Source organism: Amblyomma maculatum, chromosome 11, assembly GCF_055883805.1.
Source record: "Amblyomma maculatum isolate TAMU_Amacu chromosome 11, ASM5588380v1, whole genome shotgun sequence".
NCBI lineage: Eukaryota > Metazoa > Arthropoda > Arachnida > Ixodida > Ixodidae > Amblyomma > Amblyomma maculatum.
The window spans coordinates 81,774,619-81,795,702 of record NC_139354.1 but is presented as its reverse complement, the minus strand read 5'-3'; the positions used below and the strand labels follow the sequence as shown (position 1 = coordinate 81,795,702).

Sequence of the window (21,084 nt, the reverse complement as noted above, 5' to 3'; positions counted from 1 at the left end):
AAATTGGCCACCTATGCGCCGTAAATTTTGTATTTGTGACCAGAGTTTATCCATACAAAATAGTGCATTAAAAATACAGTTCAAAATTGACTGCCGTGGTGCGGTCGAAATAAATGGCTTTTCGTTCTTGCAAGCATATCGGTTATTGACATGATGATCAAGGCTGACAACATACCGCACCAAATCATGCAAATAAAAAGAATCTTACCGTACGGCTAGCGCAGATTCGCAGACCTCAGTTGAAACAATCCAAAATGAATGTTTCCACGCAAAGTACATCCCAGTGATCTGATGATTTATTACACCTGGTAAGAAAGAGTAGCGATCTTACAACGAGACAAAGCAAGTAATAATCTCAGAAAGCTCAGTTCAGTTATGAACAAACAACTTAAAATGCTGGTGCTACTCACAGATATCCTCTTGCAGGCATGGTCAATAAAACAAATTGGAACTTTCACAAGGCTTGGGTTTTCGGTTCTGCTGTCCAAAGCTGCGGGAGCTCGAGCAGCTCGAGCGGGTGGTGATTGTGTGGCCGGCCGGACGCCTCTGAATCAACCGCTTGTGTCGAGGTTCGAGGCACGGTTGGAAGGGGGCAGAAGGGTCGTTGTATTCTCTCTCTCTCTCTCTCTTTATTGCTTGAGATCTGTCTAAAGAGGAGGCATAAAGCTCGAAAGGCGGTGAGAGAAACGAAAGAGGTCCCGTAGGACCGCGCGAGCACAGAAGGCTGCCAGCCTGGAAAGTTGGCTTCCCTCCACCCTCCCCAAGTTCCATCTCCCCTTCCCCCGGACGCCAAGAGTGCTGCTGCGACATTAGGCCGTCATAACCCGCGTCCGGTATCCCCTCCCCCCCCCCCCCCCCCCCCCAGAATATCGCACAGATCCTAGAAGAAGAAGTTGGCGGGAAGGAAGGGAAGAGTGGGGGGAGTAGAGTGGGGAGCATTGCGAGCAACGCATGCCTAGCCGGGAGGAAAGAAAGGGCAGTGAAGGTCGCTGTCCTCCCGCGATGACTGCTTCACGGGGAGAAAAGGCTACAAGACTTGAAGTTGAAAGCGGTTTCGAAAATCGCTTTAGTCAAGGTCCTTGGGCGGAGAAGCGACGAAAGGACGAGAGAAAGGAAACCATATGTTTTTTGCGCCAAGCATGTGAGGAGGAATGCGCAGAGTTTTGCCCTCGGCTTCGCTAAAACAACGAGAAGTGCGTTTGGAGCTCTTTGGTCCCCTCGGCTGCTGGCTCAGTAACGTTTTCAAAGGCGTGATAATTTCGCTACATTTTTTTTGTTAATGCGAAATGCGTTTTACCTACGAGTTTAAGAAATAATCACATGAGTAAAATAAGCTTCAGTTTTCACGGAATTGTTCTTGGTTCGAACAAATGGACATATTTTTTTTACTAAAGATGGTACACAGGTTCATGACGGAGTGCTCTTGAAACGTCATCACGCGCAACTGAGCGATGCAGCAGCCCGTATACTTGCGGTATTCCTATTAAAGAAAAGAAAAGCGAAAACGACCATAACTACGGGTGCTTCAAGGTTGAAATTCCCATGTTATTAGGTTTTAATTTTTTCAAATCAGTTCGGACGTTTAGAGCAAGAAAAAGTCCGCGTAGACCTAAGCGTGGGTATATAAAACAGCAAGAAATACAAAATACTTCACGAGCTAAGATCTGAAGAACTAAATTGGCAATAAAGAAAGAATAGAAAGAAAGCGAAGGTCAACATTTAAACTATATCTACGAACTTGGGACAAGGTGTAGTCCTCAGAAAAAAAGTGCGTTAAAATCATCTTTCAGCCCGCGGAAGCTGCGCTTGTCAAAGCGGCAGAATATCACATAGAGGAAACCTAATTCTCAATCATATGTTAAATTCTTCGAGAATGGTGTTCTCTAAAAAATGCCCCAAAACTGCCTAAAGAACGCACTCGCATTACGTTTAGTATATATGAATTCCCATTAGCTACCTGGTTGACACGATGGGATAGAATTGTTTAGTTCTCTGGAGGGAAAAGCCTTCGGTGCGGTGATTATATGGTTGAATAATAAGGCACAGAATGCCTGAAGAATAGTTTCTGATCGGTGCTTAGGAGAACGCTGTCAAAAGCTGTAGTCAAATGCATCATTATGAGCCATGTATTGCAGCTTTTGAACAAAAATAACTTCCATAGAGTGCATCGTTATTATGCAATTTCAGTTTTGTTACAATATATGCTGGCGACACATGAGCGCGCATGCATTGCACTGTAGGTAGTTGTTTTAAATTTTTATCTTTTTCGTTTGCCTTGCCACATGTAGTGTTGATGACTTTTTTTATTATCTTCCACATGCACACAACATTTCGACAGTGTACGATTTATGTCGCATTAGAATACGAACCATTCCGGTACAGTTCAGATTTCTTTTCTCGTCAAGTGAATTAGCTAGACATAGTGTAGAATATATGCTGCTTGTATTTTTTCTTTGAGCTGAAATATTTTATGCGCTGCTAGACCCATGGCCAAAGTCATTCAGTCTTTATCTGTCTATTGTTGAAGCCCACAGCAGAGCGCTAAAGAGAACAGGAATAAGATGCAAATTTGCGTTTAGTAGATATTAGAACTCGAAGGCCTTGATAGCAGCCCAACATATCTATTTATAAGAACAGCTAGTACTGAGGCGTGGTATAGTCGGTGCTGATTTTGAATGCCGGAAACAGCTAGCGTAATGGCAAATCATGCAGTGAGTGTTTGATTGGCTAGCGCGATCGATCTCTCCCACCTCTGCCATCGCTTGAGCATATGTAGGGTTTCTTTCTATCGCGTAAAAAAAAGGCGGAAATAATGATGCTAGGCGTGCGTGTTTCCAATCATAGACAAACGTTTACAGGATGGGGATTCACCGGGTATATTCGATCGTTTCTGCATTTACTATCCAAACGTAGCCACTGGTGTTTGTTCAAGCGACTCACAAGTTCTGTTGCGTTCTTTGCACTTTAGTACCTTGCGTTTCTTGATTGCACAGGAGTTTTTTCGCGGACACGCATCTATTAAACTTTTGCTTGTCAGATGTGTGCTCGGGCATGTGCGTATGCTTGTGCACTCGTATGTGTATATATAGGCCCATGGAACGAAATCCCATGTGCGAGAGTTGTTGCTGAGATGTGTTCAGGATCAGTGCGCTGATGTGTCTATCATTTTCAATCATCCTGGTTTGACGCGATCAGAAAAACAAATCGTTTCTACCGGGAATCGGACTCATAGCCTAGCTAGCGCTTTAATTAACTGCGCTAAATCCTGGATCGCGAAACTAGCACCATATGTAATTCTCCTTGTCTACCGTGATTATAGCGACGAGAATGACGCTGCAATTAGTGATAATGACAATGATGACAGTATCAATGAGAATGACACGGCGTTTAGTTGATAACGATATGATACATGATGCACCATATACAGCAGCATTATTCTCGCCTTAGCAAATTTCTGCAGTGTAGTTTTCACGTGCTATCAGAATTTTCTCAATACTTGGCCAAAGTTTGGAACACTATCTGTGTTAGCTACCCAGGTAGCACAAAGTGGGCCATGAAGGGTGGGCCCCGGTGGGCCCGATGTAGGCAATGCAGGACAGCCCCGGTGGGCTCAATGTGGGTGCTGCAAGAGGGGCCGACGTAGGCCCGAAGCGGGCTGTCGACAAAGCCCCAATTGGCCCCACTAGGGGCCGATGCAGGCAGCCCTTGCGGGGCTGCCCACATTTTTCCGGCATTATTAAAAGGGCACATCCCGCCAACTCCCCGCGATGGTCCTACTTTGGACCGATTTGGGCAGCCGCTTTGGAGGAACATTTTTTTTTTATTTCAGTTAGCCTCTCAGAAAATGACATAGGACCAATGCGGGTTCTATAGCGCTAGCCACACTTGGGCTTGCCCACATTATTCTCATAGGGGTCCGACGTAGGAAATTGATGGAAAGCCCTAGTCCAAGTTTTCCCAATCAATATTTCGGCACATAATTAAGTAATTACTTTATACATGTCTGCACTTTCTAAACAGCCACAATAATAAATTTTACAATAATTCATAACATTCATCTAGCCGAAATGACTTCATGTACATCTTGTTCAGGCTATGGAGATGTGTGTTCTGAACAGTAATATTGTACGGCGAGTTGCAGGCTGTCCAAAGCAACCACATAAGAGGCAACAGTTAGCAATCAGTTTGTTTTAGTATATGTAGCGCAATTTGCACGAGCGCGAGAACTAAAGCCATGTAAATTTCTAATCGACTAAACATGACCACAACTGTTATACAAATCATCTATAACAGTAATTTAGGGCAACATTTAATGCAAATAAAAGTTGGAAACAATGATTACGCAATTGTACGCACGCCATCTAGCCCCATTACGGCCGATGTGGGACCTACAGCGGTTTTGTGTGGGCAGCCCCAATTGGGCTGAGTGTTGGTTTTTAACCTAAAGCCCACTTGCTATTGCACGTGCCTTCAAATTCCCCACAAGGGACCAATTTTGGTATCATGCGGGCCCTCCCGCCTTCCAGCCCCATTACGGCCCATGTGGGATATAAAGCAGTTTTATGTGGGCAGCCCCAATTGGGCTGGACGTTGTTTTTGAACCTAGAGCCCACCTGCTGTTGCAGGGGCCTTCAAAGCCCCCACAAAGGACCGATTTTGGTACCATGCGGGCACGCCCGCCTTCCAGCCCCATTATAGCCTATGTGGGACCTAAAGCGGTTTAGCTAAGGCTGCCTCATTTGGGCTTCACGAAGGCTTGCCCAAATTGAGCCCTTATTCATATTTCACCTGCCCTCAAGTAACCTACAAAGGGCCGATTTGGGCAGCATGTGGGTATGTCTGTTTTCTTGCCCCTCTACAGCCGATGTTGGTCCCACAAAGATTTAAGGGGGGCGGCCTCACTTCGGATCTATGAGGGCTTTCCCATAAAAAGCCCACATTTAGGTTGGATTGCCCTCAAATATCCGGCAAGGGACCCTTGTGGTCTGGATGCAGGAATGTGCTCTGCATTAGCCCAAGAAACGCCGCTATGGGACCCATGCAGGAGGAGCAGCGGCAAGCCCAAATGGGGCTTGCCCACATTTGCCCCATCGGGGACCGATGCAGGTTTTATGATGGTTGCCCCAGCCCCACTTGCCTACATCGGACCTACTGGGGCCCCACATTCTGTGCTACCTGGGTACGTCCACGCGTGATCGACATCCGGCCCTCTAGTCTGCAGGAATTTTCTCGAAGATGTTATATGCAGAACTTTACATAACAATTAATCGTGCCTAAAATCGTAAATAAAAGAGTACTCTACCAAAAATGTCAAATATAATTGCAGGTCATCTGCAACAATTACTGAATCACGGAAAATATATTAAAAAAATATATTCGACATTTTCTGTGATGGGCACTTCTGTGTATTTTGTGTGGTCAGCTCAGCAAACAATTTTAAGAAAATCTGTACATTATTTCCAAAAAACATTATATATATGGGGGCCCAAATTACGTATGGCGTATGAATATCTTCTACAGTTGAACGTAAACTGATGCCCGGGCCAACGAAAAATTTAGTTGGGACCAAAAACAATGTTATATTGGGATACATGCACATTGAAAAATGTCTGTGTCGGTCAGAGCTGCTTCTACTGTCTTTTTAGCGCCGCAGCAGCCTGAAATGTGCAATGGTGGCCAACCATCAAAGCTCGTTAGACAATATTGACTACTAGAAACCACGATACACACTATATTGGAATGCCGCCAAATCTGATGGGACAATATTGACCAATCTATGTCAAGATATATTTCATGTTGATAAGCCATCCATATTTGCAGAACATTATTGCCCGAACTATGCCATTAGAGTGCAATGCTGGCTAGCCATCACAGCCCATAGAACAATATTGAACAATATAATGCAATATGTATACATTGTTGGCAGGCCGCCATGACAGGCGAGTCACTATTGAGGCGCGTCACAAAACAACTATAATGGCCGGACAATATAACCAATTTATGGCATTATATGTGCAATGCTGGCCAGGCATCAAAGCTCATTACACAATATTGACCACTATAAACCAAGATATATGCAATGTTGGGATGGCACCAAAGCTGGTGGGGCAATATTGACCAATGCATGCCAAGATATATTCAATGTTAACAATACAACCATATTGGCCGGACATTATTAACCAAGCTATGCCATGATATGTCCAATGCTGGTTAGCCACCACAGTTCATCAAACAATATTGACCACTATAAGCCAACCTGTATACAGTGTTGGCAGGCCAGCATGACTATCAGAACAATATTGACCAATACATGCCAATATATAATCAATGTTGACAAGACAGCCATATTGGTAGAACATTATTGACCAACCTATGCCATGATACGTGCAATACTGGTCAGCCATCAAGGCTGATTAGACAATATCGATCAGTAGAAACCAATATATTACAATATTAGGAAGCCGCCAAAGTTGGTCGGACATTATTGACCACTATATGCCTAGATAAATTCAATATTGAGAAGCCGTTGTTATTGACCGCACAATATTTACCAGGTTATACCATGGTGTGGACGATATTGGCAAACCTTTGTAGCTGGTTGGCCAATAATGACCATGTTGTCTAATTGTGTATACAATAATCGCACGCTGCTCAATATGCATGGACATTATTGACCGCGTTTAGCCGGTTGAATGCCAATAACGGATATGGGTGAAGTTCACTGGGCCAATAATGATTATGGTATAGCACGGCTGCACATTTTTGTTAGCTAATTGGAACCATTGGGCCACTTGTGGGCAGGTAATTCCCAATCAATCCCCAATATTGTGCCGATGGCTGGTGCTGCCTGGGCTCTTGATGAGCACTTTCAAATGAAGGAAAGTCCGCTGACCCGTCTAGTTTTGCCGCATCCGCAAGGACTGAAATCAAGTGCAGGTGGAGTCGATTTCAGCCTGCCTCTCAACACCTTTATGGTTCGTTACAACCCCGCTTTATTACAGAACAGTTTTCCTGTCAAAACATATTGCGCAATACAGAGATTACATCTTGAGAGAGACCATTCCGGGAGCTTTTTAAAACATTGTCCCTTTTCTGTACTTGCCGAAGCCGTGCACAAAACGTTTTCTTCCTCTCCTGTCCAGCTATTAATATCCTAAAGAGTGGCGAGAGCACCTGGCACCAAAAAAGACAGCTCGCCGTATTGCTTATACCTTGGAAATGAATTGTTTTTACGTTGGTACGAAAAGTTCGTCCTTTTAGTTCAGGCTTCATTCCCGAGCGCATTATGCTTTCGCACCTTGGAGCCCCGAGCTGTTGCCGAACAAATATAAATAAATAAAAATCAAGCAATACAATAAAAATGCAGGGAGCATGAAACAAAAGTTATGAGTATAGTATTATTCGATGAAAACACGCTGAGCAAAATGTAGCTTTGAGCATTGGTTTGTCCTTTATGATATATGTCGCGGCCATATTTATCATCATCATCAGCCTGACAATACCCACTCCAGGGCGAAGGCATCTCCCATATTTCTCCAATTAACCAGGTTCTGTGCTAGCTGCATCCACTTCAACCCTGCGAACTTCTTAGCTTCATTCGCCCACCTAACTTTCTGACGCCCCTGCTATGCTCTCCTTCCCTTGGAATCCAGTTTGTTACCCTCAGCGACCATCGGTTATCCTCTCTTCGCACTACATGTCCTGCCCATGTCCATTTCTTCTTCTTAACCTCCATTAGAACGTCAGTAACCTGAGTTATTTCTCTGACCCACTCTGCAGGCTTCCTATCTCTTAATGTTACCACTACCATTTTTCGTTCCATAACCCCTGCGTTCTCCTCAACTTAAGTAGAACCCTCTTGGTTAGTCTCCACGCTTCAGCCCCATAAGTGAGTACATTTAGGATCAGTTATGCATGAGTACCCGAAATGTACCGACAAAAAACCAATGCTGACAAACATTGTCGGTGGTTGGGATCAAGATGGAGATACCAGCTGCGTGTGAGGAATCCAGCGCAGTATCCATGTTTTCAGCATGTAGTATATGCGAGTTGAGGATAGGTTATCCCTTCGACGTGGGGTGTATAGTCAAGTCTTTAATATTTTGCAAAACGTATGCTATGATGAAAAAAACAGATGATCCTCTTTGATGATACGTCACTCTCTGAGTGTAGACACCGAACAGGCACTCGTCCCACAGGAACGATGATATCGAGTGCTGTGAATATGGGACGTTTGGAGTAAAGGCTCAGACAGGCACCTTGATGCACAAGTTCCATTATCTCAAGTGATCACAGCACAGGACTAGTGAGGTGTTTTTACTTATAAGACACTATGGTGTGTCTTTATATATAAGATGTGCATCATATATGATGTACAGGATGGGTATTGGTAGCCGTCGGAACAGACCAAGAACTATGATGCGCAGCAATGGTTTTGAGTCATAAAGAACCGCGCCAAGAGCAACACAAACACAGGAATGAACAAACACAGATGCCTACTAATAACTGAAGGTTAATTTCGCAGCACGACATATATAAACGTGCATAAAGGGGTGGAGCCAAGGCTATGCAGCACGATCAGCGAAATTAGTGCAGTCACGTCAGAAGTAAAACGATAAAAGATCAAAAGACTGAGAGCAGAAAAATTGTGGTGCGAAAGGCCCGAACAAAACTAAATAAAACGATAATATTGTACCCAGCAAGAACGACGTGTAAAAGGAATAAAATGGCAGTGAAATCTAAAAAAGCATTGCGGCTTAAATCTGTTAAAAACGCAAGGGGAACGTGGGAGAGAATACACTTTTCCTGTACAACTAAGAAATCTTAGTTGTTTTTCGGACAAACACAAGACAGTTGTGCTTACACATTCTTTTGTTTTGCGCCGCTGATTTCAATAGCGTCTGCAAATTCCTGGGACAACCTATCCCAACCTCGATCCATAATTGTGCAGCGATTTAATTCTGGTGTACAAATTTTCTCATAATAGCCATTCACAGATTTAATTTATATTTTTTCCAATATTTGGTGAGGTGCTCGGAAATCGCAATATTACTGACGCTGAATTTGTTCTTTTGAAGACTAATGTTGATGCATCTCAATAATTGGCCTATGTATCTTTTGCCACATAACACGGGCTGATAGAAGATAACGTTTGTATTACACGTGTTATATTGTTGAGAATGAGTCGTCGTTCACCCACAGGCGATCAGATGGTTATACACCTTTAAGCAGAGACAGAAATCTTGTCCAGAGTTGTTAGGTTATACAAATAAATCCTTCTTCTTATTACTTCTTCGCTAACACTGTTTTGAAACGAATGCGTTGTTTAATGTCCCGTTATTAGCTTTAATGACTATTATCAATTCGAAAATGACTCTAAATCTCTTTATGTGATCTCCTGACTGGCAGATAGTATTGAAGATGAAACTAAACATTGTGCCTTTCAGAACTCATAAACAAGAATTTTACTGCACGTGCAGAATAAGTAATGTATTCACTAGAGGAACACACATTCACACGCCCTGAGGAGAGTACCTCCGAACCAATCTCTTTTGAAAAGTGCATATTGTCCACATATCTGCAAGTATACTCAGCTCTTAGCTTCATGAGGCAGTCATTGTGTCATAGAGCAAAGACACGAAACGTATTGTTTTTACTCGCCATCGGGCCGTCGAAACTTGAAGAAGTCTCATTTAGCAGAAACCCTCATTATCACACGTAATATCTAAGCAAGAATCTTTGCAAATCAGCGCTGCAATTTTTTTGCTTGTAACTACTACTCTTAATTAGATATTGCTTTGGTTAAGTACGTTTTAGATCGGAGCTGTTAGCAACTGCCCGAAACATTTACTCCCTAAAGATGTCTTCTCAAGCTTTACTATAACTGTTCAGATTACAGTGCCGACAAAATAATGCCTGTACCTCATAACTTCCCTTGTCTCGACCTTGACCACAAAGCTAAATCTGCTCTTGCGAGGGCATTGCGATTTTCATTGCTTCATCTGCCTGGTAATGCGTGGAATGTCCTCAATAAAGGAATTGTTTATCATGACCCACGAGAAATATGGGTGAGCTTTGGACACGCTGCTCAGCGCTTAGGCAAATTCACTGACTGAAATCAGAGTTGCATTCCTCTACCTTGTTTTTTCCTGATTTGTTTTTCTTTTTTTTCATTCCTGACTTTCGCATAGATAAGCATAATGTCATCAGTCTGCGTGAATAACAGTTTAGGTTAGCTATGTACTGTCTTTATGTCATTGTTTCTTGCAATTGTTCTATAACATCTTGGTAATTTTTTGATGGTGCCCCCATTACCTATAATAAGATCTATACCTTAGTTTGCATTAATTAATATTGTCAGGTAGTGGTGACAAGGCCGTTGTCAACAAATGAGGAGGCTTGATCTTGAATCGAATAAACTCTTTATTGGCTGGCTTGCGCCCACAAAGGAACTAAGCGAATCGGCTGCTGCGATATCAGGAAGCGTGTTCGTCAGTGTTCGAAATAAGAATGCCTATCGCACACGTCGACGGCCAATTTCAAGGCAGCTAAGGAACATCTAGATAAAGACGCAATTGGTGATTGGCATGACATGGAAAATTGTCTAAACACAAGATAATGTCTTGACACTTCGAGATACATCTCAACGCATCTTGCGCGAAAAAGGAAATGATAAATCGTCGGCTCGCGACAACGATCATGAAGAAACAACGAATACACAAATGATCCGGTGTCTGGAATCACATTGATAACGCCGCATGCTGTCAGCTCTTGAAAAAGAACAAAGTTTTGAATAGATCACGCAATATATTGCTGACATTCAAAGTGAATGCGTGTCATCTTTGCGAAAGGTAATAACGCTACAGTCTCCTGGCAATTTGAATAGTGATCGCTCAGGCCCTTTTAAAAGCTGTGTACTACTGAAAGGTTATGGTGAGTCCAGCGTTTTTTTTTTTTTTTTTGAGGCTCTTGTACGTTTCTGAAGTGCCTTCAGGCTTCATGTTAGGAGCGATACGCGGATCTTACAGCTTTTTTATTTCGCAGACTGTACATAGACAATAAAACCATGACCGAAATCGTTTTTATGCATGCTTTTCGGGAGAAATGCAGCAGTTCTATATTTTCGTATTTTTTTGGCGTTGGCGGCGTGTCTATTTTCGAACAATTTTGAACAAACGTATTATGTAATGGCGGCATCTTTGGTCTAACCTGTGTCCTAATTACTAAAAGGCAACATTAGTACATTATTCACCAGTGGATATACGGTTGGGATTATGGTGCTTTTGGTAAATGAAAGCAGCGAGCGCATCTATAGAACGCATCTAGCCACCTATAGGCAACCTGCAATGAAGTGTGCTGTGTCGATCGTCGCGCCCTAACTCATACCCCAGATAGAAGAGCAAACTCTTCTGAGGCGACGTTTTAGGGCGTTTACACGCTACCTGCATGAGCTTGTAGGGATCAAATTGCACGCTCTGTTGAAGCTTTGCATGGCATGTGTAGGATAACTGGGCTACATCGAGAGCGCCTAGGCAAGGACGTTATCTGTCACGCGGTATCTATAATGCTGCTGACTGTGCTCGGCCGTTTATCGCGAACTAAGCGGCTAACAGCAGCATTTTTGAGTCGCGCCGCGGTGAATTTGCAGCCACACCGGTGCACTGCAGGTTCCTTAGAGTACTCCGTCTTTTAAGAAGCGTTCAACGTTTCAAAAGGAGCATATTGGAGAAATTACTTTTGAACCTATACTTTAGATAGCCTAATATAGGCAATCAATTTGAACCCTGTCCTGCTAGTATTTTTCTTCTATAGTGGCATTGATGTACAGAACCTGGAGCATGTGAAGCGGCGAAACCAGCAGGTACTACAACTTGAAAACTGTTACTAAGCTGCCGAAGCAAGACGCACTTAAATTATAGTGTCCCCGATCTTGGATGCCGGCCTTAACAGCGTCGCTTCAATAACAAATGGCGCGACCTGATACCTCAAGAGATCAGTGGGATAGGCACTCGCTTTATCAAAAATGCAGTGCCACTAATGGTCGTATCCGCGCATGTTAAAAAACAAAATTGTAATGCTTGTTGTTTTCTTTTTCGGAATGTATTGGTCTGATGCAGGAACTGCGCAAACTTCTGGTGATCAGAGTCTGAAGGCCTGTGATAATTTCTACAAGCATGTCTGTCATGATAAGGACACACCGTCTACTGGGAAGTCTCTAAAAACTGAGCTGTACGATAAAATCAAAGGTAAGAACATGACAGCTATTTGCAAGCAGAGTGAGCAAAACCATTTTAGCATCTCTTTGCGCGATGCACAGTTTTTTTGCAAATGCAATGATCATCCGAAAGAGATAACAGATTACAGACTTGGAAAAATCATGCGCACAATATTCTTGCAGGCATAATGATGCGAACCATACAAATCTCTATTTGTTGCTTTGTAACAGCTGCCCGCATGGGGACTTATCACCGTGATTGTAGCGCGCGGATTGATTCGGTAATCGTTGCTTGTACATGATCGTTATCTCGAGACGCGGCTTTATCGTCTCTTTTGTAGCAGAATATAATTGTAGATGTATTTTGAAGGATTCCAAGCTACAGGCGCGTGCTTCTAACATTTTGCAGGCTATGCAGGTCACCCTTTGCGGGTTTATCTAGATGTTTCTGCGGCGGCTTGAAAATAGGCCGTGCCGGTTGCAACGGGCATTATTAGATCGGCAACTGTGAAGCACGCTTTCTGTTATCGCCGCCAATGTATCGCCTAGTTCTTTTGAGGGCAAAAATGAGCCCAATAACAAGTTCATTCTGTTCAACGCCAGTTTCTCGTTTGCTTCTTTCGGCATTGTCACTAACACGTTATATCTAGTTGAGGTGCTGGCCTTTAGCTGTCTGACGTCCCCACTAACAGAGACAACGGCTGTGTTCCTGTTGCGCTGGAGGACCAGCCTACAGGACACTAGACCAGAGCGCAACTCCAAGGGCTAAAGCTCAAACACGGGTTACTGCCGGACTCCACTCGATCACGGAAAGACGTTTCAAGAGCCACAATGGTCCAGTTATCTGTTCGTCTGATTTTCTAGTAACCCAGAAACCGTCAGCTTCGAATGGATCACAGGGAGGAAATCTGGAGGACTGGCTAGAGCACAAAGAACGGGCTACAGCATTTAACTGTTGGGACGATATTTTGAAGATCTGAAATGTCGTCTTCGCCATGGATGTGGCTGCCCGAACGTGATATGAAAACCATAAGCCCTCGCTAGCGGTGTAAGAGGAAATCGACATTGGCGCTTTTTCATACAATGAAATTTGACTTACTGCATTCATCGTTGACTCTTTAGATCCTATGCACCACAGAAGAGCAAATAATAAAAATCTTGCGTGGTCAAGTAAAACTTGGTCAATAATGCTAGTGTTAGATGCTGCTGTAATTACACCATTGTGAGCCATCCATGGATCTCCTTTTATGTGTACATACTGTCGTCATCGTCCCGCGGCGCCGGCTCCCGCACGCGCCTAGGCAGGCCATCGGATTAAACGCTAAACACAGCATACCTTGCCTTGCCGTCACGACTTTGCCGTCTCAACTAGGCCTTCGTTCACAAGTGGTGGAGGGGAACCTCGAGTTTCTTGCTGCCCTGTGCTCTACCTCTCGCTACAGCTACGTTCCGGTCGCCGTTTGCTACTGCCACCATCGTCATGTCAACCGACAGCAGTCCTGACCCGGCCGGTCCCACTGCCTCGACGGCACCGCCACCTCCGACTGTGCGCACGTGACAACGAGAACCGGCACTGTTCGCTGGTCGTCGCGACGAAGACGTGGATGACTGGTTCGACACCTATGAACGCTGCAGTGCCTACAACTTGTGGGATGATGCTTTAAAATTTTTCAACGTTTCCTTTTAACTCATTGAGGACACCAGGAATTGGTTCTTCCTACAAACTGGCCCACCATCAAACAGCAGTTCCGACAGTACTTCGCCGACCCGCTAGATCGGACTGAGATCGCCAAGGAAGGACAATCTTGTTTCCCGCCTTCAAGGTCTCGATGAGTCATATGCATCTTACATGGAGGCCGTACTTGCACTCTGCAGGTGTATTAGTTCCACCATGCCGAAATCTGAACGCGTACACCACGTCTTGAAGGAATTCATTCTGTGGCTTTTAACACCCTAGTTGCCCAGAATCCTCCAAGACTTGATTCCATTATTACGACCTGCCAAAGCCTCGAACAGCTGGAGTCCTCCCGATTGCGGCCAGGCTTCGCTACTAGCCCGGTCACTGCAGACCTCGATCTACGAGCTCTGATTTTAGCGATCATCCGCGAGTAGCTCCAGGCCCTCGACTTTTCTGCCGGCACGGATACGATCATTCTTCTCCGCCTTCTAATGATGCCGGTCTTCTCAACATTGTAAAAGAAGAGTCGGCACCTATCACTCTCTCGGCCGCACTTGGCCCTCCTGCACGTCACCCAGCGCCGACGTACGCTTACGTCGCTATATCCTCTCCTCCTTTTGTTCCCTCACCCTGACAAGCACCACCCTACAACCACATCAACGCCATGGCGACTGCTCAACCTACGCCACCCTATTACGCACCTTGGCGACCCTGCACCAGTGTGCTACTTTATGGAATTCGAGGACAAATACCCCGCTTCTGTCGTCGATACCTTCAGAACAGGCGCCGTGGTTGCGATGCCTTCGCAAGCGACATACTTTCATATTATCAGTGTCGCCCTATTCCCAGCCCACTTCGTCGATCCTCTTCACCGCTATCCTCGTCTGAACCAAGTGGGGCCCATATATCCCGACGCCGGTTCCCTTGCCCATACCGCCGCTTTGTTTCCCTATCCGTCATTTGGTAAGCTAAGCGATGCAGTTTGCGGAGGTGAAATTCCAGCTTGCGATTTTACCAAAAGCCCTCCTGATCGCCCGTACAATATAATTTCAGCTTTAGCTGAAGCATTACCGGTCGAAGCTTTGATTGACATAGGGGCTGCAATTTCTGTTATCCACGCTGATTTGTTGCACCGTTTGCGGAACGTAACGACAGCATATGATGGGCCTTAGCTTCGTGGAGAAAACGTCCCTCTGCTCCCTTCAGCAGAGTGTACAGTACGAGTTGTTATAGACGGCGTCCGCCAATATGTGCAGCGTGCTGTGCTTTCACCTTGTGCGCATCTGATGATTTTTGGATGGGATTTTTTTGTAAACCACTTCAGCGGTAATTTCTTGTGGCGACCGTGTCATCCATATGAAAGACAGTGATTTTTCTCTGAGTATCATTCCCTCATTGTCGCAGCAGATACTGTATTCCTTCCACAGTGCAAAGAACTTCTTACCGTTGTTTCTTAACACATCAGTGACGAGGATGTACTCATCGCACTATCTTATCGTCATCTTGCACTTGGAATCGCCTTCCCATGAAGTCTTGTACGATTCCGTAGCAGCTCAGCGATAGTAGCGGCACAAATACTTCCCGTGAATATCTTGTTATGACTAAAGGAACTTCCCTACCATGCATAGTTGAAGCTCAGCCTTTGTCCGTAAGGGTGCTCAACGCCCCGCTGCCTCAGTAGCGCGAATCATTGCACTTCTCTCTTCCCGTTCTGTTAAAAACAATCAATCCGAATCTCATGCCGCACCAATGGCAAGAATTGCTAGAATTGTTTCAAACCCACAAAACCATCTTTGATGCCGCTTCCCCACCATTGGAACGGACTAGTGTTGCACACCACCGCATCATTACTGAAGGTAACTTGATCGTACGCTGACGGCCTTATCGGACTTCTCTCTCGGAACAAAAAGTAATTGAAAAAACGTCACTGATATGCTCAGTCGCGATATTATTCGTTAATCAACAAGCCCATGTTGATTTCCAGCAGTATAAGTTAAAAAAAGAACGGATCGGTATGATTTTGTGTTGATCATCGCGCACTCAACAAAATTACCCGCAAAGATGTCTACCCGATGCCATGAATTCATTACGCCCTAGACCTTCTCCAAGACGCCGAATATTTCCGACTTTAGACCTCCGCTCAGCAAATATTGGCAAATACCTAGGCACGAAGACGGCAAAAAAGCCGTTTTAGTAACTCCCGATGGACTTTACGAGTTTAATGTTATGCCCTTTAGCCTTTGTTACGCACCACTGACATTTGAAAGAATGATCGATACTATATTTTGTGGCCTAAAATGATGAAACTGTTTATGTTACTTGGACGACATTGTTATCTTTTAGTCAATGATTGAGGACCATTTTGCGCGCCTGATTGAAGTCCTCAAGTTTCTCGCTTCAGCGAGCCATCGGCTCAACCCCAAGACATGCCACTTTGCACAGACGGTAAATAAAATTTTGGGACATCTGGTGAGCCATGACGGCATTCGTCCAGACCTGAAGAAAATGATCACGGTCTTGAACTTTGCTCGTCCGCAACGGACTCCAGATTTGCGCAGTTTCCTCGACCCGGCGTCCAATTTGCGGTGTTTTATAAGGCATTTTGCAACTATTGCTGCTCCAGTTCTTGAACTACACAAAGCGCGCAGCACTTTCGTGGGGACTCAACAGTGAGACACTGGTTTTAACGTCCTAAAACACTCCCTCACATCAGATCCTGTTTTTGGCCACTTCAGCGACAGCGCTCCTACCACCCGCACACTGATTGCAGTGGTCACTGTCTTCGCGCTTTATTTCTGCAGCGCGATGCAACTTCGCGTGAGAAAGTGATTGCCTTTGCCATCCGTATCATGACTACAACTGAGAAAAACTACTCCATTATCGAGAAGGAATGTCTTGCCGTCGTCTGGGCTGTTAAAAATGTTCGTGCTTACCTATACGGTTGGAACTTCAGAGTTGTCACCAATCACCATGCTCTCTGCTGGTTTTCTTGACTAAAGCATTTGACAGGCCGACCTGGCTCTTGGATATTGTGCATGCAAGAATATCATTTCGACGTCGTTTATAAACTAGGTCGCCACACTTAGATGCAGACGCTATTTCTCGCTGTCCACTGTCAGGATTAGTCTGCTGTTTTCTTTTCGCAATGCATTTCTACCTCTCACCATAGCCGACCATCTCTTCCCCGACGCATATCACAACAGTTTCTTTTTACGACTCTGAGAACAAGCTCTCCGTTCGCCGCAATTAGCCGATGGCTACTGCCATCCCATCATCGATCGCCTTATCGGCGCTTCGAACACGCCAAATGCTAGGCTTGGCCGATAGCTTCGCAATTTCAAGATCGAAGATTGCATCATATGCCGCTACGTGTATTGCCCTGATAGAACTCCGTGGATTCCCGTCGTGTTGCGTGTGCTTCGCCCCCGCGTACTGGCGGCTTTCCACGATGACGCTACTGCAGATTAGATTGGTTTTGACAGAACCTACTACCTCGTGAAGAGACAATTCTTTTGGCCTCGCCTACCTTCCAGCGTAACTAAATACGTCCCTTCCTCCCTCAGTGCAACGTTGTAAACGGCCGTCTTTTTGACCCGCAGGCCTCCTACAACCTCTTCGCTGTCGGCATCGGCTTATATTGTCCTCTACTTCTCTCCGATGGGGTAACCATTGGATTTTAACACCTGTCAACCACCTCACACTCTACATTGAGAAAGCACCTGTAGCGACTGGTTCCGCTCAAGAAGTGGCTAATTTCTTTTTGCGTATCAAATGTATTGCGTGATGGCACTTCTCGGGTGCTCCTAATCGATCGCAGGATGGTTTCTCTACGACAGTCATTGCCGAAGTTCTTCACGCGTACCATCCCCAGACTAACGGTCTAACTTAACGATTCCATCCTACCTTATCGGATATGATATCCATGTACATCACACCGGATCATCGAAATATGGATACTCTTCTACCTTTCGTCACATTCGCCTATAATAGAGCGGTGCAGCGTACTACCGGTTACTCTACATTTTTCCTTGTTTTTGACTGTCCTTCCACTACAATTATTAACACTTCTCCTCTACCTTCTCCTCTACGCCCGACTACTCCTCATCAGTACCTGCCCAGTTCTTATCCCGTGTGGCCAGTTGTCGTCAAATTTCCCGCCTGAACACAGAAGCGTGCCTGGGAGACTGTAAGAGTCTACGCATCGTGTGGTCTCTTTTCGTCCTGGTGACGAAGTACTCCACGATACACCACGGCGGACCCTTGGCCTTAGTCACAAAATTCACCACTGCTACCTTGGTCCCTACAAGGTCATCAACCAAACTTCCCCAGTGAACTACAACGTCCCACAAGTTGATCCCCTAGCCGTTCGACGCCAACCTTTTATTTGTACATACCATGATCTTTCATTTCTACATACCATCGTCGTCGTACCGCGGCGCCAGGTCCGGCACGCGCCTGGGCTGGCTCTTGCATTAAACTTTAGATTCGGCATACGATGCCTTGTCGTCATAACCTTGCCGTCTCGACCTGGTCTTCTTTCACACTATTCTTACCTGCGGATATAATATGTATATATATATATATATATATATATATATATATATATATATATATATATATATATATATTCAACAACACAAACTTTATGCTATGCTGTTGACACCGCAATAAATCAAGGCTTCCAATGTTGTTAAAGCTACTGCTGTGTGACATATTAAATGGGTGACGCTATGGTTATTCAATACATTAACGTTTGGTAGTGCGGATGATAATATTAATGCGAAAGCTTTACTTCGCTATATTCACAGATTTCTGTCCGCAGACAGCGTCCGCAGAACGTTTCCGCAAGATCTTGCCCGCCGCAGTTGTGATTGAGAAGCGGTAGAGTTCAATGAACGGTGTCAATGAATAGAAGGTGACGTAATGTTGTGTCCAAAAAGTAATTAAGCCGATAGATTACCAGGTTATTAATTAAAGGCGAGAAATGTCAAAGATATGGCAAAAATTGTATCAGCCAATGGATTGGCCAATGACTTTGCGCTACATTTGAATGTATCAAATACTAAAGTAGTTAAGTCAGTCAATTAGGGTGACGTAAAGATGTATAAAATACTAAATAGTTATTTAAATCACTAAATTTAAGGTGACGTCGTGTCGGGAAGCGACCGGAAAGTCCGATGTTGCAAGGAGATGTATCACATAGCAACATGGAATGTAAGATCTATGACGCAAGGTAAACTGGATATCGTCAAGCGAGAAATCGACAGATTGAACATTGACATCTTGGGTATCAGCGAGCTCAGGTGGACCGGAATGGGAGAATTTAACTCCGGCGACCTTTATGTCTTTTATTGTGGGCACGAATCCAAGAGAAGAAATGGGGTCGCTCTCATAGTAAACAGAAGAATGGGCAAAGCAGTGCTAGGGTACAACCCCAAAAACGACCGAATGATTTCACTTCGGATCCAAGGTCACCCTTTCAACATAACAGCTATCCAAGTCTATGCACCGACCACTACTGCTGAAGAAGCTGACGTTGAGAGATTTTATGCGGACCTACAATGCCTTTTAGACCGCACCCCATCATCAGACGTCGTTTTTCTCATAGGAGATTGGAATGCTAAGGTACGGAGTGAACAAATATCCGGAATTACAGGCAAGTTCGGTCTTGGTGAGCCAAATGAAGTTGGGCAGAGGCTAGTAGAGTTTTGTCAAGAAAACAACCTGACCCTAGCGAATACTCATTTTCAACAGCACAAGAGGCGCCTGTACACATGGACGTCACCGGACGGTCTGTACCGGAATCAGATCGATTATATTATTTGCCGGCAGAGATGGAGAAGCGCTATACAAGCAGTAAAAACAAGGCATGGGGCCGATTGTGGCACCGATCAATAGCTTCTTGTTGCCAAGATTAAGGTTCGATTGAGGAAAACGCAGAAAACTAGAAAGCCTTTCAGGTATAATCTGGATCAAGTTCCATTAGAATATGCTGTAGAAGTGAGGAATCGATTTCAAGATTTAGATCTAGAAGACAAAGAGCCCGAAGAGATGTGGTCTGATGTTCGTGATATAATACAAGAAGTTGCTACTAAGGTAGTTCCAAAGCAAAAGAAATGCAAGAAAGCAAACTGGTTATCTGAAGAGGCTTTGCAAATAGCTGAGGAAAGGAGGATGGCAAAAGTTATGGGGGAAAGAGAAAGATACAAGGTTCTGAATGCGAATTTTCAGAAAATAGCAAGGAGAGATAAGAATGCCTTCCTAAACATACAGTGCCAAGCAGTTGAGGACAACAGCCAATTAAGGAACACAAGAGCTCTGTATAAGACAATCAAAGATATCAAAGGAAGCTTCTGTGCTAAGATGGGCGTGATAAAGGACAAACGAGGCAAGGACCTCACTGAAGCCGCAGGGATAAAGAAGAGGTGGCAGGAATACGCAGAAGAACTGTACAAGAAGGACCCGAATGTGCAAGCCCAACATAAGATGGTTGTGATAACTGATCTCGAGCCGGGCATCCTGAAGAGTGAAGTTGAATGGGCCTTAGTCAGCCTCGCTAAGAACAAAGCTAGCGGAATTGATAGCATTCCAGCTGAGTTGCTTCAAAACCTCAACCATGACGCTGTTAACATTCTGCATACATTATGTCAGAAGATTTGGACAACCCTGCAGTGGGCACAGGTTTGGAGGAGGTCAGTTTACATCCCCATTCCAAAGAAAGGCAGTGCCAAGGATTGTTCCAACTACCGCACGATCGCGCTTATTTCGCATGCTAGCAAGGTGATGTTGAAAATCCTCCAAGGTAGGCTGCAGCAGTATGTGGATCGGGAGCTTCCGGACGTGCAAGCTGGGTTTCGCAAGGGCAGAGGAACTACAGACCAAGTTGCCAACCTTAGCTGGATCATGGAAAAAGCAAGAGAGTTCCAGAAACCCATCTACTTCTGCTTATTGATTATGCGAAAGCGCTTGACTGCGTAGATCACAGCAGATTGTGGCAAGCTCTCCAAGAGATGGGAGTTCCAATTCACCTCATCTGTCTCCTCAGGAACCTGTATGAAGGGCAAGAGGCCACAGTCAGAACTGGGCATGGTCTTACTGATTGGTTTCCGATTGAGAAAGGAGTGAGGCAAGGCTGCATACTGTCGCCCTGCCTATTTAACCTATATGCAGAGTGCATCATGAGGAAGGCCGG

General features: G+C 44.7%; 1 protein-coding gene across 1 annotated transcript in view; it reads left to right on the top strand.

Annotated features, from left to right (window-relative positions):
• LOC146174264 (neprilysin-1-like) overlaps positions 1–21,084 on the top strand; it is a 181,257-nt gene that overhangs the window by 25,205 nt on the left and 134,968 nt on the right. Inside the window, exon 3 of the mRNA XM_084585364.1 lies at positions 12,117–12,245. Coding sequence (XP_084441490.1) covers positions 12,117–12,245 — 129 coding nt within the window. The remainder of the gene's footprint in view (positions 1–12,116; positions 12,246–21,084) is intronic.